Here is a 21,941-nt window from a genome sequence, read left to right on the forward strand (position 1 = left end):
CAGCCTTTAAGCCTTTACTGGAGTACCCTTTATCTGGAGTACCGCCTTTATCTACCGCCTTTATCTTACAGCCTTTATCTGGAATACCGCCTTTATCTGGAGTACCGCCTTTATCTGGAATACCGCCTTTATCTCCGGAATACCGCCTGGAGAGTACCGCTGGAGTACCGCCTTTATCTTTACCGCCTTTATCTGGAATACAGCCTTTATCTGGAATACAGCCTTTATCTGGAGTAAGCCTTTATCTGGAGTACCGCCCTTTATCTGGAGTTACCGCCTTTATCTGGAGATACCGCCTTTATCTGGAGTACCGCCTTTATCTGGAATACCGCCTTTATCTGGAATACCGCCTTTATCTGGAGTACCGCCTTTATCTGGAATACAACCTTTATCTGGAATACAGCCTTTATCTGGAATACCAGCCTTTATCTGGAGTACCGCCTTTATCTGGTTGTACCGCCTTTATCTGGAAGTACCGCCTTTATATGGAGTACCGCCTTTATCTGGAGTACCGCCTTTTATCTGGAATACAGCCTTTATCTGGAGTACCGCCTTTATCTGGAATACAGCCTTTATCTGGAGCATACAGCCTTTATCTGGAGTACCGCCTTTATCTGGAATTACAGCCTTTATCTGGAATACAGCCTTTATCTGGAATACACGCCTTTACTTTATCTGGAGTACCGCCTTTATCTGGAGCCTTATCAGGAGTACCGCCTTTATCTGGAAGTACTGGTAGTAGCCTTTATCTGGAGTAGAACCGCCTTTATCTGGAATACAGCCTTTATCTGGACGAGGTACCGCATTTTATCTGGAATACAGCCTTTATCCTGGATACCGCCTTTATCTGGAATACAGCCTTTATCTGGAGTACCGCCTTTATCTGATCCTTTATATAGTACCGCCTTTATCTGGAATACAGCCTTTATCTGGAATACAGCCTTTTATCTGGAATACAGCCTTTATCTGAGTACCGCCTTTATCTGGAGTACCGCCTTTATCTGGAATACATGCCTTTAATGGAAGTACCGCCTTTATCTGGAATACAGCCTTTATATGGAGTACCGCCTTTATCTGGAGTACCGCCTTTATCTGGAATACCGCCCTTTATCTGGAGTACGCCTTTATCTGGAATATACGCCTTTAAGTCTGGACTACAGCCTTTTATATGGACATAGGCCTCTTATATGGAGTACCGCCTTTATCTGGAATACCATGCCTTTAACTGGAGTACCGCCTTTATCTGGAATACAGCCTTTATCTGGAATACAGCGCCTTTATCTGGAGTACCGCCTTTATCTGGAATACCGCCTTTATCTGGAGTACCGCCTTTTATCTGGAATACAGCCTTTATCTGGAGTACCGCCTTTATCTCGGAGTACCGCCTTTATCTGGAATACAGCCTTTATCTGAAGAAGTACCGCCTTCTATCTGGAATACAGCCTTTTATCTGGAATTATACGCCTATTATCTGGATATGCGAGTAACCGCCTTTATTCTGGAATACTAGCTCCTTTATCTGGAGATACGCCTTTATCTGGAATACAGCCTTTTATCTGGGAGTTACCGCCTTTATCTGGAGTACCGCCTTTATCTCTGGAATACAGCCTTTATCTTGGAACTACAGCCTTTATCTGGAGTACAGCCTTTATCTGCGAATACAGCCTTTATCTGGAGTACAGCGCCTTTATCTGAGATACCAGCCTTTATCTGGAATACAGCCTTTATCTGGAATACAGCCCTTTTATCTGGAAAAGTACCGGCTCTATTATCTGGAGTACCGCCTTTCATATGGAGTACAAGCCTTTATCATCGGATTACAGCCTTTAGTTAGGGGAGTACTGCACTTTAAATCTGGATGGAATGCAGTCTTTATGGTGGAATACAACTCATTATCTGGAGCGATACGCCTTTATCTGGAGTTACCGCCCTTTATCTGGAGTACCGCCTTTATCTGGAATACAGCCTTTATCGGATAGAGTACGCCATTATTGGCAATACAGCCTTTATACTGTAATACAGCCTTTATCTGGAATATCAGCCTTTATTGGACGTACTGCCTTTATCCTGGAATACAGTCACTTTATCTGGATATAAAGGCCTTTTTCTGGATTCAGCCTTTTATCTGGAATACCGCATTTTTTTATTTGGAGAAACCGCCTTTATCTGGAGTACTCGCCCTTTATCTGGAGTTCACCGCCTTTATCTGGATTAACAGCCTTTATCTGGAGTACCGCCTTTATCGGGTAGTACGCCTTTATCTGGCGAGTCCAGCCTTTATCAGGAATACAGCCTTTATCTGGAGTACCGCCTTTATATGGATACAGGCCTTTATCTGGAGTACTAGCCGTTATCTGGAATTAGCAGCCTTTATCTGGAATTACATGCCTTTTTCTGGAATACAGCCTATTTATCTGCGGAATACCGCCTTTATCTGGAAAGTACAGCCTTTATCTGGACATACCCGCCTTTTATTTGGAAGACCGCCTTTATCTGGAGAGCTACAGCCTTTATCTGGAATACAGCCCATTTAATTGGACGAGTTTATCTGGAGTAGCCATTTTATCTGGAGTTACAGCCTTTATCTGGACAGTACCGCCTTTATCTGGAATACAGTCCTTTATCTGGAGATGATAGCGCCTTTATCTGAGTAAGCCATTATCTGGAGTAGCGCTTTATCTGGAGTACCAGCACTTTATATGGAATACAGCGTTTATATCTGGAGTAATCCGCTTTATTATGGAGTCAACCTCTTTATCTGGTGTATACCGCCTTTATCTGGAATACAGCCTTTATCTGGAATTACAGCACTTTATCTGGAATCACAGCCTTTATCTGGAGAGTACCGCCTGTTATCTGGAATGTACAGCCTTTATCTGGATTGATAAGCCTTTATTGGAGTAAGCCTATATCTGGATTCAGCCTTTATCTGGAATACAGCTTTTCATGGAATACAGCCTTTCATATGGCAGTAGCGCACTTTATATCTGGAGTACCAGCCTTCATTCTGGAAGTACAGCCTTTATCTGGAGTACCCCGACTTGATCTGGACATACAGCCTTTATTGGGAGTACAGCTTTATTGGAATACAGCCTTTATCTGGATACAGCCATTATCTGGTAGTACAGCCTTTATCTGGCAAGTACCGCCCTTTCTTTCGGAGATAAAGCCTTTATCTTGGAATACATCTGGAATTACAGCCTTTATCTGTATCTGGAATACCGCTTTATTACCGCCTTTATCTGGAAGTACCGCCTTTTCTGGAATACAGCCTTTATCTGGAGTTACCTCCGCTTTATTCTGTATACTTATTATGGTATCTCTATCCTCACTGAGACCAAGAGGACATTTCAATGTTTTATGGTACACTGTACAATATTATGGTATCCCTATCATCACTGAGAACCAAGAGGACATTTCAATGTTTTATGGTTCACTGTACAATATTATGGTATCTCTATCCTCACTGAGAACCAAGAGGACATTTCAATGTTTTATGGTACACTGTACAATATTATGGTATCTCTATCCTCACTGAGAACCAAGAGGACATTTCAATGTTTTATGGTACACTGTACAGTATTATGGTATCTCTATCCTCACTGAGAACCAAGAGGACATTTCAATGTTTTACGATTCACTGTACAGTATTATGGTATCTCTATCCTCACTGAGAACCAAGAGGACATTTCAATGTTTTTATGGTACACAGTACAGTATTATGGTATCTCTATCCTCACTGAGAACCAAGAGGACATTTCAATGTTTTATGATTACACTGTACAATATTATGGTATCTCTATCCTCACTGAGAACCAAGAGGACATGTCAATGTTATGGTACACAGTACAATATTATGGTATCTCTATCCTCACTGAGAACCAAGAGGACATTTCAATGTTTTATGGTTCACTGTACAATATTATGGTATCCCTATCCTCACTGAGAACCAAGAGGACATTTCAATGTTTTATGGTTCACTGTACAATATTATGGTATCTCTATCCTCACTGAGAACCAAGAGGACATTTCAATGTTTTATGGTACACTGTACAATATTATGGTATCTCTATCCTCACTGAGAACCAAGAGGACATTTCAATGTTTTATGGTACACTGTACAGTATTATGGTATCTCTATCCTCACTGAGAACCAAGAGGACATTTCAATGTTTTATGGTACACTGTACAGTATTATGGTATCTCTATCCTCACTGAGAACCAAGAGGACATTTCAATGTTTTATGGTACACTGTACAATATTATGGTATCTCTATCCTCACTGAGAACCAAGAGGACATTTTAATGTTTTATGGTACACTGTACAATATTATGGTATCTCTATCCTCACTGAGAACCAAGAGGACATTTCAATGTTATATGGTACACTGTACAATATTATGGTATCCCTATCCTCACTGAGAACCAAGAGGACATGTCAATGTTATATGGTACACTTTTATGGTTCACTGTACAATATTATGGTATCCCTATCCTCACTGAGAACCAAGAGGACATTTCAATGTTTTATGGTTCACTGTACAATATTATGGTATCTCTATCCTCACTGAGAACCAAGAGGACATTTCAATGTTTTATGGTACACTGTACAATATTATGGTATCTCTATCCTCACTGAGAACCAAGAGGACATTTCAATGTTTTACGATTCACTGTACAATATTATGGTATCCCTATCATCACTGAGAACCAAGAGGACATTTCAATGTTTTATGGTACACTGTACAATATTATGGTATCTCTATCCTCACTGAGAACCAAGAGGACATTTCAATGTTTTATGGTTCACTGTACAATATTATGGTATCCCTATCCTCACTGAGAACCAAGAGGACATTTCAATGTTATATGGTACACTGTACAATATTATGGTATCCCTATCCTCACTGAGAACCAAGAGGACATTTCAATGTTTTATGGTACACTGTACAATATTATGGTATCTCTATCCTCACTGAGAACCAAGAGGACATTTCAATGTTTTATGGTACACTGTACAATATTATGGTATCTCTATCCTCACTGAGAACCAAGAGGACATTTCAATGTTTTATGGTTCACTGTACAATATTATGGTATCTCTATCCTCACTGAGAACCAAGAGGACATTTCAATGTTTTATGGTTCACTGTACAATATTATGGTATTCTCTATCCTCACTGAGAACCAAGAGGACATTTCAATGTTTTATGGTTCACTGTACAATATTATGGTATCCCTATCCTCACTGAGAACCAAGAGGACATTTCAATGTTATATGGTACACTGTACAGTATTATGGTATCTCTATCCTCACTGAGAACCAAGAGGACATTTCAATGTTTTATGGTTCACTGTACAATATTATGGTATCTCTATCCTCACTGAGAACCAAGAGGACATTTCAATGTTTTATGGTACACTGTACAATATTATGGTATCTCTATCCTCACTGAGAACCAAGAGGACATTTCAATGTTTTATGGTACACTGTACAATATTATGGTATCTCTATCCTCACTGAGAACCAAGAGGACATTTCAATGTTTTATGGTTCACTGTACAATATTATGGTATCCCTATCCTCACTGAGAACCAAGAGGACATTTCAATGTTTTATGGTTCACTGTACAATATTATGGTATCCCTATCCTCACTGAGAACCAAGAGGACATTTCAATGTTTTATGGTACACTGTACTAATATTATGGTATCTCTATCCTCACTGAGAACCAAGAGGACATTTCAATGTTTTATGGTTCACTGTACAATATTATGGTATCTCTATCCTCACTGAGAACCAAGAGGACATTTCAATGTTTTATGGTACACTGTACAATATTATGGTATCTCTATCCTCACTGAGAACCAAGAGGACATTTCAATGTTTTATGGTACACTGTACAATATTATGGTATCCCTATCATCACTGAGAACCAAGAGGACATTTCAATGTTTTATGGTACACTGTACAATATTATGGTATCTCTATCATCACTGAGAACCAAGAGGACATTTCAATGTTTTATGGTTCACTGTACAATATTATGGTATCTCTATCCTCACTGAGAACCAAGAGGACATTTCAATGTTTTATGGTACACTGTACAATATTATGGTATCTCTATCCTCACTGAGAACCAAGAGGACATTTCAATGTTTTACGATTCACTGTACAATATTATGGTATCTCTATCCTCACTGAGAACCAAGAGGACATTTTAATGTTTTATGGTTCACTGTACAATATTATGGTATCTCTATCCTCACTGAGAACCAAGAGGACATTTCAATGTTTTATGGTACACTGTACAATATTATGGTATCTCTATCCTCACTGAGAACCAAGAGGACATTTCAATGTTTTATGGTACACTGTACAATATTATGGTATCTCTATCCTCACTGAGAACCAAGAGGACATTTTAATGTTTTATGGTACACTGTACAATATTATGGTATCTCTATCCTCACTGAGAACCAAGAGGACATTTCAATGTTTTATGGTACACTGTACAATATTATGGTATCTCTATCCTCACTGAGAACCAAGAGGACATTTCAATGTTATATGGTACACTGTACAGTATTATGGTATCTCTATCCTCACTGAGAACCAAGAGGACATTTCAATGTTTTATGGTACACTGTACAATATTATGGTATCCCTATCCTCACTGAGAACCAAGAGGACATTTCAATGTTTTATGGTTCACTGTACAGTATTATGGTATCTCTATCCTCACTGAGAACCAAGAGGACATTTCAATGTTTTATGGTACACTGTACAATATTATGGTATCCCTATCCTCACTGAGAACCAAGAGGACATTTCAATGTTTTATGGTACACTGTACAGTATTATGGTATCTCTATCCTCACTGAGAACCAAGAGGACATTTCAATGTTTTATGGTTCACTGTACAATATTATGGTATCTCTATCCTCACTGAGAACCAAGAGGACATTTCAATGTTTTATGGTACACTGTACAGTATTATGGTATCTCTATCCTCACTGAGAACCAAGAGGACATTTCAATGTTTTATGGTACACTGTACAATATTATGGTATCTCTATCCTCACTGAGAACCAAGAGGACATTTTAATGTTTTATGGTACACTGTACAATATTATGGTATCTCTATCCTCACTGAGAACCAAGAGGACATTTTAATGTTTTATGGTACACTGTACAATATTATGGTATCCCTATCCTCACTGAGAACCAAGAGGACATTTCAATGTTTTATGGTACACTGTACAATATTATGGTATCTCTATCCTCACTGAGAACCAAGAGGACATTTCAATGTTTTATGGTACACTGTACAATATTATGGTATCTCTATCCTCACTGAGAACCAAGAGGACATTTCAATGTTTTATGGTACACTGTACAGTATTATGGTATCCCTATCCTCACTGAGAACCAAGAGGACATTTCAATGTTTTATGGTACACTGTACATATTATGGTATCTCTATCCTCACTGAGAACCAAGAGGACATTTCAATGTTTTATGGTACACTGTACAGTATTATGGTATCTCTATCCTCACTGAGAACCAAGAGGACATTTCAATGTTTTATGGTTCACTGTACAATATTATGGTATCTCTATCCTCACTGAGAACCAAGAGGACATTTCAATGTTTTATGGTACACTGTACAATATTATGGTATCCCTATCCTCACTGAGAACCAAGAGGACATTTCAATGTTTTATGGTACACTGTACAGTATTATGGTATCTCTATCCTCACTGAGAACCAAGAGGACATTTTAATGTTTTATGGTACACTGTACAATATTATGGTATCTCTATCCTCACTGAGAACCAAGAGGACATTTCAATGTTTTATGGTACACTGTACATATTATGGTATCTCTATCATCACTGAGAACCAAGAGGACATTTTAATGTTTTATGGTACACTGTACAGTATTATGGTATCTCTATCCTCACTGAGAACCAAGAGGACATTTTAATGTTATATGGTACACTGTACAATATTATGGTATCTCTATCATCACTGAGAACCAAGAGGACATTTCAATGTTTTATGGTACACTGTACAGTATTATGGTATCCCTATCATCACTGAGAACCAAGAGGACATTTTAATGTTTTATGGTACACTGTACAGTATTATGGTATCCCTATCCTCACTGAGAACCAAGAGGACATTTCAATGTTTTATGGTACACTGTACAGTATTATGGTATCTCTATCATCACTGAGAACCAAGAGGACATTTTAATGTTTTATGGTACACTGTACAGTATTATGGTATCTCTATCCTCACTGAGAACCAAGAGGACATTTTAATGTTTTATGGTACACTGTACAGTATTATGGTATCTCTATCCTCACTGAGAACCAAGAGGACATTTTAATGTTTTATGGTACACTGTACAATATTATGGTATCTCTATCATCACTGAGAACCAAGAGGACATTTTAATGTTTTATGGTACACTGTACAATATTATGGTATCTCTATCCTCACTGAGAACCAAGAGGACATTTCAATGTTTTATGGTACACTGTACAGTATTATGGTATCTCTATCCTCACTGAGAACCAAGAGGACATTTCAATGTTTTATGGTTCACTGTACAGTATTATGGTATCTCTATCCTCACTGAGAACCAAGAGGACATTTCAATGTTTTATGGTTCACTGTACAATATTATGGTATCTCTATCATCACTGAGAACCAAGAGGACATTTCAATGTTTTATGGTTCACTGTACAGTATTATGGTATCTCTATCCTCACTGAGAACCAAGAGGACATTTCAATGTTTTACGATTCACTGTACAGTATTATGGTATCTCTATCATCAATGAGAACCAAGAGGACATTTCAATGTTATATGGTTCACTGTACAGTATTATGGTATCTCTATCATCACTGAGAACCAAGAGGACATTTTAATGTTTTATGGTACACTGTACAATATTATGGTATTCCTATCCTCACTGAGATTTTCTCCTCTGTTCTGTTCGGATATATACTGGTGTCGAATGGGTACTATTATCACTATTGAGAGTTTTTGTTTTGAAAATATCAGTCTTCATAGCATCTGTTGCCTGTGCATGCCTTAAAAACGTATTTAGACAAATAGCTGTTCGAGTCAGATACTTAACATTTTAACAAATATGCTTTGTTAACATAAGCTATACTTTCCAATGTCAAAGCTACAAGGAAATGGGTGTTAACATGTCAAGTGGCTACAATGGCGTAACCGATAGGTCTACATCCAATGTGACAAAAACCTAGCAAGCTACTTTGCACATAGACATGATTTCATGGCTGTAGACTTATACACCAGAGCCATTGTCAGAACACAATACATTAGATTCACAGACGAAGCATGGAGCCAATACATATTGTATGAACCCCTTCTGGTTTTGCAAGGTATTAAAATAAATGCATCCATCAATTTCAGTGTGCTGTCATATGTTGTTTTTATTTTAAAAACAATGGAAGTGTATATAAAGTATTCTGATCCGGAATGTTGTACAAAATAAAACTGGGTATGTTTGCAAATCATGATCTAGTCATGTTTTAGATATGACTGATCATTCATACCTAAGCCTACCAGAATGCAGAACAAACATAACAAGTAAAATCGTAGAATTTATCCTACCGCTTTCGTTAATCAAAGGTCCATAACTCCGCCAAATAGGTTCCCATCCAAGTTGCGATCGAACTTGGCCAAGGCCCCGAGACATTAATCCAGTAATATTTGCGAAATTTATTAAACGGAAACATCAAAAAGTGACCTTTTTCGTTAATCAAAGGGCCATAACTCCGCCAAATAGGGTCAGATGATAGTGCCCGAGTGAGCTCATTCAAGAACTTGGCACATTTAACCATGTAACCTAGTTACAAAAAATAATCGCTTAAGATTTGTTGCAGTTATTGCACGGAAACCAAGCGTACCGACCGCATGAAATGTTCTTTACGTGTGAGGTTGTTATCGTGTAGTATTGATTAACGTACTGGTCAGTATTTTTATGTCCCTGTCCATATTGCATTATACTTCATGGTAGCATGCTTTTTGTTGTGATAAAACAGTCTTTTATCCCGCCTCAGACAAGAATCTTGTATTCCTATTGGTTAAAATGGCGTCACGTGATATCCAAGATATAGTCGTATCAGGTTAGTAGAAATCGTATCAGGTTTGGACGATAGAGTTATCGTTCGTTGCCCCTAACGTCATTAGCAACAAGATGGCGGTCAAGTAACGTTTCGCGACGACGGCACTCAAAGATATGGAGAAAAAATGTTCGAATGATTGTGCTGATGACCACTTTCAAAGCAAACCGAAATCGGCAACACTTATTTAGAATTATTTAACAGAAATGGACCATGACAACGCATTCGAGTCTTCAATGAGGTGAAAATTGTTTTAAGTTTTGAGTCGTTTTGGTTTCCATACTCAGTACATAATGCATTTTGCAGTTACTTCATTGAAAGGGTCTTCGACGAAATAAATTCGTTACACAGTTTGTTAGTGACCTAATACGGAAAAATAATGGGTCTAAAATAAACATGTATCAGGCTCGGCTTCGCCTCGCCCAATACAAGTTTATTTTAGACCAATATTTTTTCCGGATTAGGTCACTAACAAACTATGTAACTAATAATATTTTGCTTATAGACAAAAACCTCAATACACAATGTTTTTGTTTATTTTGTTCTTGGTTCACCACACATCTGGTTTTACATTGTATCATAATTTTCATTGGTAGAAAAATGTTTGAAAAAACCAATAGGTATTGCGATATAAATATTTTTTTCCTGAAATTATTATCCAAATTAAATTGTGTTAAATTGTATATAATAATATTATTTTCCTTTCAAAAAGTGGTATAACGCATAAAGATCCTGTTTTATATAGTATGAGATACTGTTATTGCTTTTGCCATATTTATTGAGTTTTACATTTTTGAATCTAATTATAATATCAGGTATTAATAAGCCTTGATAAATCTAGCATATTTCAAAATGGCTCATTTAATTTGTTATAATCATCGATAGTTTTAACAGATGATAAAAGCTATTCATCAAAAAAGAGGAATGACTTTAATACTTACTTTTATATACCAAGTTGGTCTCTGGATCCAGTAAATTCACTCTTATCAAAAACTCCAATAGCTCTGAACATTTATATTGTTAGCGCTTCAGCACCAACCCGCTTGAATGATGTCAGCACATCACATTCCATATGAAAGCTATCCATCGGAGAAGCAAATAATTACACTATCATTGGAAATAATCGATAACTACTAAATTATTAATACGCTTTATATGTTATTTTTATGTACTCTTTAGAGAGAAAAGTGATCACATGCTTGATGCCTTTGTAGACTTAGAATTACATTGTATTTAACCATGCTGGTCAGTATTGTCCTCACTCCGCATCATGGATTAATTAATCAGCATATACAATAGACAATCATTTTATGTCATTATGTATTTCGCACGCATGACTGACAATTCTGAATAACATGCTTTAAACATGCAATTATTTTATGTACTAGAATCTTATTGACGTACAGTTTGTATTTTTTAGTAGAAACGTTTTTTGAAAGAAAGTATATGGTTTTTTTATTAGCATTTAGTCATTTAAATAAACCTGAGAAACTACATGATCATTTCATAAATACCTTAGCCTAGTTTGTAATCGGTTATTAATGTTTAAAAATAATTCCTCTTCACGCAAAACAAGTGCTTTGAAAGGACTAGGGACATTGAGAGCCATTTTTTACCCAAAGATTATATTTTCGTTATTTTAGTACCATTGTAATTTAAGTATATATCCTTTATGAAATATGCAATATAGAATCATTCTGATGCTGTGTTGCTTTGCAACCTTTTTAGCAACATACCTAATATATATTTTTTTACATTGCCATTTTTTATAGTGTGGATATGAAGGATAGGGATGTTCTACCCGAGGGTCACAACATGCTGTTAAACTAGAGGCTTGCAGAGGATTTTACAACATTTTGTGATCCCAGGGTAAAACAGTCATATTCTTCCTACCCAGATATGAAATAGTATTTTTCTCTCGTACCTAGACATGTTATAACAATTTTACAATTATGACTGTCCTCTATTTTGAAAATAAGAAAACCTCGATTGCAAGTCGATTCTCCATACAAGAAAATGCTTTGATATCTAAAGCAACTCCCGTTGTTGCATCTTCTATTATATATAGTCAAACTAGCCTAGTTTCTGAGCAAAATATAAAATATTTTACGGAGAAAAATGTAATTTTGTTGACGTAGTGACATCGCGGATAACGATGTCATATAGCATCAGTCGACACGAGTGTATTGCATCGGATAAAACAGTTTTATATTCATCATAACGAACAGTATACAGGTTCAATATACCAACCATGTACAGATCCTGCCGCCAGGATATTAAGCTAATGTCTCTAATGTTCTATACACAGACAGGATAACTGCAGTATTATCTTATCGCATTATTTCATTATGTCAATTTCATGTCACTTCTATCTAAATCACATCTAGGGGAAATATATTAATCAACGGTGTCATACATTGATAAATTCTGATTTGACAGTAACATACGTTTTCATTTGGACAATAAGCAGGCAACATGAAAGCTCCTTATACTATAACGAATACATTTTTTTTCAAAGTAAAGTATCCTGTCAAAGTAAAATCGCTAAGTCGAACTTTGGTCCTATTCCTGTTTAATATGCTGAATTTATTTTACATGCATAATGAGAAGATGTTCGGTACAATTTGCAGTAAGAAAAGGACCAAAAGGCAGGTCGCAAATGTAGCGACTTTCAGCTTGCCAATATAATTTAATTTGAAAAATAATGTGTTAACAGTTTGTGATCCTACACTGATATTGTTCTATGAGTGTTTTTATCCAGACTAGTTGAATACTGTTTTGTTTGTTTGTGTTGTTTATGCTCATTTGTTTGGTTTTGGTTTTTGCAAATAGTTGATCAAAAGAGCAAAGCTCGAAAGCACAAGCGTAAAAACATTTTATAGCAATCATGTACCTTAAATAAACATGTGCGATATGACAATGTAATACACATTCACCCACACATTCACAAATGAGATTTTTTTCAACAGACAGTATTGCCCTACTTTTAATAAAAGGGGAAATGGCAGATGTGAAAAATAATAAAGAAGGCGCAGTGCAGGAGGGAAGAAAAGATGGTAGAGGGATACTGCTGCTATTTTATAGGAAAATAATATATCTACCAATGTAGTTCCACATGGATTATTCATATTGAGCAGACAAATAAGTTAGAACATGTGCCAGATATTTGTGATTAGTGCAGCGAAAATCACCAGTACACGTCAAATATTTTTTAACTGCTGAAGTAAACCATGAACTCACAATCCAGGGGTGTAGAGTTTGTTGAAGAATGTCCAAGGATAAGGAAAAAATGTCTGAAGTCTGTCAAAGTCTGATTTTAACAATTGTGATGATAGGGAACTGTCTAATTAGTCAATTCATCAAACCAATTCGATTTTGATTCCTTCATTCGTCAAATTGTCATTTAGACACAAACTAATGAAGCTCTTGCGTGATCAATGGGTGGATCATTTAATTAGCATGAGACATCTCGGGAACAACTGTATACGTATCATGCATCTTTCATGGATTTGTTTTAACATCTCAAACAGGGCATGATAAGCAATATGTAATCCCATGCCATAGTGTATGGTATTCTTTACCCCCTAACATATAACTTATTTGTGATACAACGTGACTAGACGTTTAATAACCATGATTTCCGTTACCTTCTGGACAATTATGATGACATGCCCAGGGAATAAACATTTAGATGTCACATGATATTTGATATAAATGGCCCGCGCACGCATTTCCATTCCGATACGGAACATTTGTTTATTGGTTATTATCACAAAATAGTCAATCCGCACTCCGTGCTCTATGCTTTCATATCAGTTTCAGCATGCTGTCACCTCTGGTCATTACATCCATCTTTGATTTATGTGGATATTGAAAGGTAAAAATGAAGAGTCACGTTCGAAGTTATGTAATATTTATGCTCTATACTTCCATTTCAGTGTTTTGACGCTACATGTGATGATACACACACCAAACTACTTAAAGTGTCGCGCTCGGTGATATGTAATGTTGTAATCTATACTTTGATTTACAGGCACCAAACGACAGATACTTAACGCTCATCATTGATTTATGTAAATATTAGGAGGTAAGAGTTTTCGGTGAAATGAAATGTTTTTATCCAACCTTCCATTTCTGTGTTGTGACGCCGCTGCATGTGATTAATTGGCACCAAACTACAGCTACTTAAAGTTGTATGGTCTATAACTTTCGCTCTTTTGGTCATAGTGAAAACTGTTTAAGTGTTATACATATTTTTCTCCGTCTGTCTGAGGTTTAAACTTTCTAATTTTACCACTTTTTATAAAGTTGCAGCACTGGGAGTATCTTTAATTATAAAAGTAAAAAATCTTTTTAACGTGTACACGTGCAAAATAGGCTCGAAAGATGCCGAATCATTCCGAACTCTTCCGAACATCGTCGCGAAAATCTCGAAGTAAAACGAGAGTTGTGAAACCAAGAGAGAATATCAACAATTTTTCATAAACAAAACATGTGGTCGACCTCATCAGACTCTATCTACAAAGAAAATAATGCTCGCACATTACAATATTTGATACACACAACATTTTACGGTAATTTGTAAATTGAATATTTCAAATACTCAATCTGTGGACATATACCAGCATGATTTGCTCATATAGGCCAGAAGGAAAACGTAAACAAACACATGTATGCTTACGCTAGTTACCTGGCTCACCACGTGCAGGTCGTGACGAACGTCAGTCACGTGATACGATTAGGAATCCGACAAAACCCGAATCGAAGTCACTGAACATGGCGGTGATTGAAGGCGCTTTATTCAAAACCAGGAATATATGATTCCTAGATTTCGGGTCTCTTATAGGCCGACATATGCTTTTGGGGAGCTAAATCATCAAGTTACATGTCAATGTTTCAATATAAAATGTTTAAGTTACATATCGTTACAGTGAAATTAGCAGCAATACAACTTTAATACCTTGGTTTATGTTGATGTAGGGATATAAACACGAGGTATTAAAGAGTCGCGTGCGGTGATATGTAATGTTTATGATCACGATTGAACAGCAACGTGTACATTTGTCATTAAATCGATATCAGATAACAGCCTTGCCATTCTTAATGCTTTGTTTTTAATCACTTTTTGATATCAAATTTGCTTCTATTAATACTATTTTATATTAATCGAAAGTTGAGACTACGAATGTAATTAAACAAGTTATATTGTCAATATAAATGCTTGAAATTGAAAAATAATACAAAAAAATAATAATGGCTTTTGTCTTTGCTGATTTATCGAATCATTGTTCACTAATTGCTTTCAACTCAGTCTATTCGAAAGTTGTCTCTCAAATGTCGGTAAACGATTTGCTATTTCACGTTTCTTCTTATTCTTATTTCATCCCATCTGAAAGTAAATCAATTTCTACAGATACGCATGTTTGATATAATACACCCTCGCTATTTGTCCCGTGTCATATTAGACCCATTATTGGGACACAAATAAGTAAGTTATGCACCGTGCCTAATACATATTTGAACACTGGAAGGGACACCTATAAAACAATACATCTAACGTCAATCTTTATTGTTTTCTATAATGCGTGATTTTTTTAATTAAAAGCCCTAACAATAGGTAACAGTAGACGTGTCAACTACAGGAATGGTTGACACATTAATACCGACATTCTGTACAAAATATTGTATGGTGAAATCATCAGTGTTTTATTTTTCGTTGACGGGTTAATAGGGTCCTTTATTAAATCTACACTGGCGCAGTGATAGACCAAAATCATTTCACTTGTGTATCGACTCGTCTTTAGCCGATATATTTGTCCATGATTCCGTCCATGTAATATGTCTGCATATCCAATTAGAGTAACATGAAATGGTATAATTTTTCAATGGCTTCGCCGGGCAGGGAATCCATTGTGACGTCATGATTTTATAATGATGTAATCAATATGTGGCGTTATCAGTCAAGGACGACATGACAAAATGGATTCTGTTCAACGACTTTTTACGTTGGAATTTTTCGAAATGCAGGCTGTTGTACATGTAGTTATGGGATAAAAGTATAGATATTTGAGTTCTTATCAAAAGTGATTTCATAGCCGACCAAAGTTTTTAAGTTTGCTTGGATAGTGAAAAGAAAGTCTCGATTCATGAAATTTCATAAGAAATACAATTTAACAGACTTTAGTGTAATTGTTATTTTCAATTAAAACATTTAAGGAATAGCTAATTGGAGGATAAAACCAGCCGGTGTGTCCAACCAAATACCTTAAATACTTTTCTTAATAAATAAATGAATAAATGAATAAATAAATAAATTAGTAAATAATTAATTAGATTAACAAATAAATGAATAAATAAATAAGTAAATAAATAATAGAATAAATGAATAGATAAATGCATCATACAACCTTGGTTCGCATCCTGAATTTGCAAATTAAGCTTTATATTAAATTGATACTTACAGTTGGCAAATTAATTAATTTACTAATTATTACACTAATTACTAATCATTTCAAATACTGCTCTTCACTAATATTGTTTGCGTGTTACAAACATGGACCAGAAAACAACTGGCATATTTATTAATAATTCTATTCAGTCTATATTCTAAATATTCCAGATGATTTAATTCATTCACTATATTTATTGATCCCTAACTCATTAGAGAAGTATGATATAATGTATCAAACATGTGTGATTTCAACATCTGTGAATATTTATTGAGGAAGTGTATTGATTTGGTCGAACAAAAGACAAAAGAACTCAGGAGACCACCCTGATCAATATTTGCTATATGAAATAATATTTCTTTAAAGTTTCCCGGTCCAGTCTCACCATTCTATACAAAGGTGTGTCCAAGACGGTGGTATGTAATCGACAAGCTACATAACCCAGAGACACTGCAGAATAGTAAGTAGAATTTCTTCCATATTTAGATTCAATGATATATTTCGGGTACATGCCTATTAGGAGGAAAATATCTAAATGTATATGTAAATTCTAACTGGAAAAAAATCAGGTTTTTCTTAAAGCTTTTATCTTACCTATGGATAGTTTGTTACTATAAAAGATACATTTTTTCTCATAAACCTGATAATCAGTTTACTTTTATATTTGATATTTTGCCAATCAATTTGTTTCTGTTAATTCTATTTGATTATTTATTTCATGTCCTTGACACCTGTAAATGCAGGAGACATTGGATCAAAGTCTTAGTTATTTTTTCAATTATTATTATTTTTTTTCGTGTTAATATATATATATATATACGGTATACCTCTGAAAAAACAGTTAGTCACTTTTGTAAGTATAGTCGCATTAATTTGACATCATTATGTTAAAAAAGTTTTGAATTAAAGAAGATATCCATAGAGAAAGACTTATTTTCCGAAATGAAACTAGTTATCATCAGGAGCATTCATAAGGGGTAATCGTGAGCTAAACTCACTTTTCTAACTACGTATATATGTATGTATGTATGATTGCGCATGGGTGTATTTGTCTACATGCATGCATGCTTATGTACTTATTTATGCATGAATCGGTATTTTTATGAAAATAAAAAGACTAAAAGAAAATGCTCATAAAATTTAATATTCTTAACTCTGAGTGGAAAAGACAGAGAGAAAAAAAACAACTACGTTTCTGTGTTGTAGACAACGACAATGGCACAACTACAGCTCGTTTTACTAGTTTTGATAGTACAAATACATAATGGAAATGGACAGTGGAATGGTCTCACCCATTACGTAACCGGTGAGTAATCATCTAATGGCAAAAACTGTACAACAGAAATTTGAATCCCATCAAACAGTCGGTTTTCGCTTCTCGTCATGGAAATCAATTTTGACTAAGAAAAGTAAAGTTGGACAGTTATTTGTTATTCGAATAACGAATATTTGTGTGATGAGAGTAAGGTTCTTATAAAATTTATGTAAAACAATACAATATTTTTTCCAAAATATTGACAACCATTAGCCAAATCAGACTAGATGTGCCGCCATTGCACCTCATGTGATTTACTCGTGGGATGTAATAATGCTTGTTTAAACCATAAAATATATATTATAAAAATAAATCCAAATGGAACTAATTCATTTATGAAGTAATACCCGATAACGTTTGTGTGGGACTAGTATCTCATGTGGTGATGGAAAGTTTCCCGATGAACTCTTTTGAAGTCATTTCACCACCAATAGAAACAATAGACCCGCACAAACGTTATCAGGTATCACGCGTTCGTGGAACGTGAATAAGGCTATTAGTTAATAATGGTGAATTCCATGCCATGTTATCAAATTAAAATCTTTTGGCATTTTACAGCAACTTCATCAAAACTGGATATGCTGTTTGTGTTCGACACAGCCAATGACGACATGTTTGATCAAGCTGCAGTTTTCGCTGCCGAGATGTTAGCCTCAGCCGATATCGACGGTGACCTAGTCCATGTTGGACTCATGACGTTCAATGGAGTGATGTTTTATAAACATTATTGGTTAAATAATGGCTTAACTAAAACTGCTTTACAGAATAGCATAATGAATTTAGATAAGGTGTCTGCTTCGCCGGTGACGTCCTTTGACGAGTTTAATGAGATGTTTAGTGAAACCAATGGAGGACGCGAGTACGTCCACAACGTAACAGTGTTTTTTGTGTCAAATTACTCCACAAGTGCCAATACATCTTTTTTGCAGGCCTTACAAACGATTGTGTTTGATAGTGAAATAAACGTTGTCGGGTTTCAAGTGTACGATGCCACTAATCTAATGTCGTTCGCCGACCATGTTTACGTCTTCGAAGATCTAAGTCAGCTGGGGAGTTTTACAGCAACAATATTCTTCCACACATTCACAGATGGTAATAATTTGCTTTCTACTCTAAATTATAGGCAATGATTAAGTAACATTTAGAAGTGATCAAATAAATGTAATATTTTTCATACTTGGCTTGACGCAGCAAAAATGTTTACCAACAACAAATCATTATCGTTTGAGCTTAAAATCATTTTTTAAATATTGGTTCGGAGGTTTGAGGGCGGGGGGTGGGGGGGTGGGGGGGGGGGGGGCATGGGGGGGGTAGGGGGGGGAGGGGGGTGCATGTGGGACCCTCCTAGCCCATGGCCTATATGGTAAGGGTCTTTTGTTGCCCCCAAATCCGCTATTTTTCAAAGTATATTAATATTAACTACATACCTGACATATTTGATAGTGCTATTAGGTAATATTGCAGTTCTGGTTGCCATAGTAACCATTTTTATTATACATTAATTATGCAAAAAATGTATTCTTCATGTCTGCTTATTGCCTTAAAATATAAAGTTTGTTTTAGGTTATGCTCTAATGCTTTTAAAAGAAAACCTAACAGAAAATATGCCAAAAATTGACCAAATTTTGAAATTTGCATAATTAATGCAAAATTATTACAGTTATAAAGCAAAAACATACTTTCTGTCAACAAAAATATCATTAAGATTATATCAGGAGCGTATTCAACATTTCAAACACAGCAACTTAATTTCTAAATGCTTTAATTTGAAATTTGGTAGATTTGGGAGCCAAAAAGAGCCGTTACCATATCAGTCTTTTAAATTTGAATTTCGATATACTCATTAGTTATGTTGCTTTTAATGTTGATCGTAAGTTTAAGATTATGTATTATCATTTTTTGATGTTATTGAACCAAGAATCATTATCTTACTAAGATAAATGATCATATAGTTCCCGAAAACTCTCTTTACGGCTGGATGTTTAACGGATGTAGATCCTCAAAACAATTTCTGCAATATATTAAACCTATCGATCTTTTTCAAATAGTTTAGTATTAAGGTTTTGAATTCAGTTTTGTCATTGAGATATTAACGAAATAATCTCTTTGAATATCATGTTTCAACACGTTTGGAACTAGCGATATAATATTGCATATTTCTACCTCTTTAGCTATAACTTGCTTATGGTACATTAATGTATGTAAACATACTGTATATTAATTACGTTTTCGTTTATTTTCCCTATATTAGGGTTTTAATAAAAATCCGCAAATTCTAAATACAAACAAAATATTCGAAGAATCGTTAACTTGCCTGAGAAATCAGTATTGTATATACAAATCCATGAATTGTAGGCATAGTTAAAATTAGACTTTCGCTCCGCTACGATGCTCTATGTTACGCTCAAATACTAGATCTAACAATGTCCCGTTCGGTGTCACCCCAGCATGACTCCTGGTCTATTGGAACATCTCAGGACATACTGTTAGTCGTTTTTACTTCCGAGAGAATCGACCACATCGAAGATTCCGTAGACGAGACGCTGATTGACTAATCACAGGGGTCATGCTGAGGCGATCCCTAACGGGGAGTTGATAGATCATGTATTGGAGCGTAACCAAGAGTGGAGCAGAATGGCAAGGCTAGTTTTAATTAGATTGGGTATCAGTAAACCCAGTGTTTTCTTTTATAAAACCCCTTTCATTGATTTATAGATTGTTACCGTGATGGTTCTGCAACAGCGACCACTACAGCAGCAACGACTCCTTATTTGGCAACATGGACCCTAAACGCAAAGGAAAATCTAATTTTAGATACATCACTTCTCTCATCTACAATCCGGAAGAAGACGTCAGCGCCGGACAGTCGGACATCCAGCGCTGTGATTGGCTACAGTGGTTTTATTTTTGTTTTATTCATTGTAATTACGCCTATCGTCGTGGACATTCCTACGTTTATAACACATGTTAAGCTCTCCATCAGATACCAACAGAAATACAGACAGAAAAAACTACTGCTCAAAGCGACATAGCCAAGTATTATTAAACTAAAGAAAACAATCAATTCCATGCAAATTTCAGCAATGGTTTAATATTGTTATTATTACAACGTCTCGGATTCAGCTCTGATATTCCAGCATTTATAAATGAAGATGGTTGAATATTTCTGTCGTGATATGTACTCTATGAACTGGAATATGATTGTAAATTAGGTAAATGTTATTTATCCTGCAACTGTCCCACATACTGACCGATAACTACTGCCGGATAAACTTGTGCTTTATCCGTCAATACGATATGCTTTATCCGTCAATACGATCACGTGAATGTGTTCCATATTTGACGGAACTTTTTCTAACTTGATCCAGAACTTGAACCTTCCGGTGAATGAAACGTCATTCAGTCCCGCTAAAACGTGATGTCACATTCACCGAAATGACGTCATTTTTACGATATCGAAAATCTCGTATGGCGGTGTCGTCTTTTTCTTGGCTCATGACAAAGGTATGTATTGTTAAGTACAATACTGTAATTCTTTAATGAGTATTTGTGATTTTTATAATTGTTATTTGAGTATTTTCATTTCCTTTCAGTGATATATCACACTGAATAGAATTACGGTTACTGTTTGTGAATGCGCTTATTTATTTCCTACGGCAGTAAAAAGGAGTACACTCTCATTCGGTTAAGTGAATGAATCTTTACCTCCGCATCAAAGAAGCGTCTCGCTTCGAGCGAAACAAAGTAAGGAACTGTCAATTTGCTTTCGTTTTGAATGCCATAATGGTTGCAGGATAAACAGAATACACTGCATTCTGATCTGACATAATATATAGAGAATGCACGGTTAGTATATTATAATACAAGGTTTATTTTGGTGCGAGACTTAGGAAAGCCGAGATGACGAGGCAAAGCCTCGTCATCTCGGCTTTCCTAAGTCTCGCACCAAAATAAACCTTGTATTATAATATACTAACCGTGCATTCTCTATATATTATGTCAGATCA

The 21,941-nt window shown here is 35.8% G+C and overlaps 1 protein-coding gene across 1 annotated transcript; it reads left to right on the top strand.

Moving 5' to 3' along the window:
- The first annotated feature begins 17,834 nt into the window (after positions 1-17,834).
- Positions 17,835-21,296, top strand: LOC138326810 (uncharacterized). The gene is made up of 3 exons (XM_069272812.1): positions 17,835-17,925; positions 18,493-19,026; positions 20,650-21,296. The coding sequence occupies exons 1-3, from the start codon at positions 17,835-17,837 to the stop codon at positions 20,964-20,966; spliced, it is 942 nt and encodes a 313-aa protein (XP_069128913.1). The 3' UTR covers positions 20,967-21,296.
- The last annotated feature ends 645 nt before the right edge of the window (positions 21,297-21,941 follow it).

The sequence above is a fragment of the Argopecten irradians genome, chromosome 7 (genome assembly GCF_041381155.1).
Source record: "Argopecten irradians isolate NY chromosome 7, Ai_NY, whole genome shotgun sequence".
NCBI lineage: Eukaryota > Metazoa > Mollusca > Bivalvia > Pectinida > Pectinidae > Argopecten > Argopecten irradians.

Excerpts from the sequence above, each read along its gene's own strand:
- LOC138326810 (XM_069272812.1), top strand. The coding sequence starts at position 17,835 with ATGGCACAACTACAGCTCGTTTTACTAGTTTTGATAGTACAAATACAT. Across the intron at positions 17,926-18,492 it reads TCTCACCCATTACGTAACCG|CAACTTCATCAAAACTGGAT; the intron begins GTGAGTAATCAT and ends GGCATTTTACAG. Across the intron at positions 19,027-20,649 it reads CTTCCACACATTCACAGATG|ATTGTTACCGTGATGGTTCT; the intron begins GTAATAATTTGC and ends ATTGATTTATAG.